Below are 3,348 nucleotides of genomic sequence, written 5' to 3'. Positions count from 1 at the left end.
TCCTTATTCAGACCCTGGAAACTTCCTTGAACCTCTTCTTCCTTAATGGTTTCCCTTCCTGTCTTGATGTATTCTTCAGTTGATGACAATTCTACACCAGCCTCCAAATTTTCAGAATCCAAAGGTATGTATTTTCTAAGCTCAATCTTCAGTTTAGTGATTTCTTCTTCTGAAAGTCTTAACTTTTCATTCACAGTCAGCAGCTCTTGTTCATATGCATTAATTTTGGAATAAGCATCTTCAATGTTCTCATTTCTTAGCCCTCTAGATGAACCCTCTACATGTTCCTCCTCTTGCATCCACAACTTTTCTCTTACCCCACGAAGCTCGCTTTCCAATTCCAATATTCTTCTATTGATCCCTGGATCGCTGCCATTGAAACTTGAATAATTGTTAACTGATGAATCATCGGATTCCTCCTCAGAATCTGTCAGTGTAGATGAGTCATCTACATCTTTCTGGTATGCATCAGAACCATTTCCACCAGAGCCAAGAAAGTATTCAAACCCTGCTGCACGGTTTTTAGACTTTCGGCGGCTCCCCTTCATTGGAGAGGGCCAAGTAGAGGATGGCTCAGAGCCAGAGTCTGAAATACCTGATCCTTGAGATTGGAGATCAGAGGGTATATTCTTCCGCAATTCTACTGTGACATGGTCGTAACGCTCGGCCAGAGCCCGATAGCCACGGTAGAACTCCTCAACCAGAGCAACCAACTCTGGCCTCTTCTGATAGTACATCTCAGCCTTTTTGGCAAAGGAATCTGCATCTTGTTCAATCAGCTTCAACATTTGCTTCACATTCCTATCCATCTCTGAGGATAAAGAATGTTTTGTCAATTTCTTGAAGAACATTGCAATTTAAATATGATTATGACATATAATAACAGTGAGATTCAAATTACTAAAGATCAAGAAGGGATAAATTCCGACACCTGTTAAAGGAACAAAACAGAATTTTTTGCATGCATTTAGCATTCTAGCTTAATTAGGAGAACACAAGTTCTAGTAAGGAAGACAAAAGCAAGTAGAAATCATCTAGAAAGATCTAAGAAACTAAAAAGAAAGCTATTGCATTCCCAGAAAAAAATAAAAGTAAAAAAGATTCTGGAGATTTTTGTGCTAGTTAAAAAGTTTCAGCATCCCTATATTTTCACATATTAGAGTTTCATTAGGCATGCATGCCAAGAAAATCAGAAGGTACATCCTTGATATCAAATAGGAATTAAAAGAATGCAAAGCAATTCAGTATAAAATAATTGCATTGCAATTTCAGCTAGGTACCTTCAAGATTTTCAAAAAGCCACTTTGAATTCTTGGGACTGATGTGGCTATCCCACCACCATGAATGTGACTTCCTTGATTCCAACCTCTTCATTTGCTTGTTAGTATGAGCCTAAAGAATTAGCCAAATTAGATCAAATTTTAATGTGGGAAATGACATGAGCCCTTTAATTTATCTGAAATATTCATGCACAGATACACATTAACCTGTATAAGTCAAAGCAAATAAAATAATAAATTTTTATTTCCATCACTTACCCCTGAAGCCATTTGCCAGAGCAAGTGCTAGCTGGTGATGAGTCTCTCACACTGATATAGTAAACTACTAATAAAAATCTGCAATTAAAAAGTTATAATAATGATTAGTTAGTATTGAATTGGCAGAAGATGACATCAAATGATGATTTAAACACGAGACTTTAATATTTTTTTTTTTTTAAATTAATGTGACAACCAAATGTTATCATGATACTGGGGCAGCATTACAGCAAGGTTTGGATGAAGCAAGATTCATGAACACCCTCTGACAGACACCCTGTGGGCCCATTAATTGGGCCTCATTGGGCCTATACCCCACCATATCCGGCCCAAATAAGAAAGAACGAGACAAGCAGTAAAAGTATAAAACAAGGAGGGAAGAAGAAGAACAAAAAAATAAAGGTGGGAAGAAGAAGAAAAAACTAGAATAAGAAACCCAAGACGCGCGGGGAGAAATTTAAAAATCAAATTAAAAATAATAAAATACAAATATTTAATTAACCTATATTGATATTCGGAAATAAATAAATAAATAAATAGAAAGAGGGTCAAATTGTTGACCATAGGTTATCTTTCAAATCTGAGAAAAATGGACAGCTGGCAGTGCCGTGAGTCCCGCAATCCCCACCGCGTCGAGCTGTGCAATTAATTACCTCAAACGTGGAATGGTAGTTGCACAGAAATGGGAATTGAAAAAAGTAAGAAACTATTTTATTTTCTTTCTAAAAAAGAACGATAAAAAAATATTAATATTTAATTTAATTTGGGATGGAGGATGGTTCAGTGATTTGGAATTTGGCGAAGAAGAATACAAAAGCGTGTCGTAAATTGTTAGGTAGGAAAATAAAAGAGCATGAAAGAGAAAACAAAATTTGCGGTGGATGATGACGAATATATACAAGGACAAAAAAAAAATATCTACTAGAAAAGAAACATAGTTTTAAATTTTTGTCAGAAACATTATTAGAGTGTTGCGGTGAAGGGCGAACTCATCATCAAAGCGTAACCGCCTCATAGTGGCCGTGAACCATTTTCCGGGTAATTTCTGTTTTTTGTTGTTAATTGTAGTAACAGCAACGCAATCCTATAATCTCTGATTAAATATCAATTCATAGATATTACCAATACAACTTTCATAATAATAATAATAATAATAGAAGAGAATATACCAGAAACTGAAATAAGAGAGAGAGAGAGAGAGAGAGATAAAGAGAGTATGAGAGAGAGGGTCTATTAAAATTTTTAAAATTTCCTTTTGAATTTATAATTTAAAAAAAATAAATAAGTCATTAATCTTTTAGTTTGTAAATATTTAATTTTTTAAAAATATATTTAAATTTTTTATTTTTTTTAAATATTGACATATCAATTTTTAGATCTAATTTGTGTCATTTTAAAAAATTTTTTGCGTGTACATTCGTATATCGGTCAGATAAGTACAATAGAAATCATATTTGATTTTTTATTGAATTTCACATACCTAAGTAAATAGAAGAATCGATGTATCCAGATTTTGAAAAGATAAAAAACTTGAATGTATTTTCAAATTCTCAAAAACTTAAATATTCATAAGCCAAAAGGTCAAGAACTTATTTATTATTTTCTCCTATAAATTTTGTCATTTTAATCTCATAAATTTAAAATTCACTATATTAATACACTAAATATAGTTTTGAGTATTATATTGATCTCTAGCGTTATATTTATTTAGAGACACGAAATTCTAAGATAAAGATATAGAGACAATTATATTTAATAAATGAAACATAAACGAGATATTGTGCTTAAAAAAATTAAATTATTATATCTT

General features: G+C 32.7%; 1 protein-coding gene across 1 annotated transcript in view; it reads right to left on the bottom strand.

The window, feature by feature from the left end:
- Positions 1–1,753, bottom strand: part of LOC107606853 (protein NETWORKED 4A) — a gene marked incomplete in the record, with an annotated part of 3,182 nt that extends 1,429 nt beyond the window's left edge. Inside the window, 4 exon segments of the mRNA XM_021107457.1 lie at positions 1–811; positions 1,281–1,392; positions 1,539–1,616; positions 1,735–1,753. Of these exon segments, the coding sequence (XP_020963116.1) occupies positions 1–811; positions 1,281–1,392; positions 1,539–1,550 (935 nt within the window).

Source organism: Arachis ipaensis, chromosome B07, assembly GCF_000816755.2.
Source record: "Arachis ipaensis cultivar K30076 chromosome B07, Araip1.1, whole genome shotgun sequence".
Classification (NCBI taxonomy): Eukaryota; Viridiplantae; Streptophyta; class Magnoliopsida; order Fabales; family Fabaceae; genus Arachis; species Arachis ipaensis.
The sequence above is the reverse complement of the archived record's forward strand: the minus strand, read 5'-3'. Positions and strand labels throughout refer to the sequence as shown.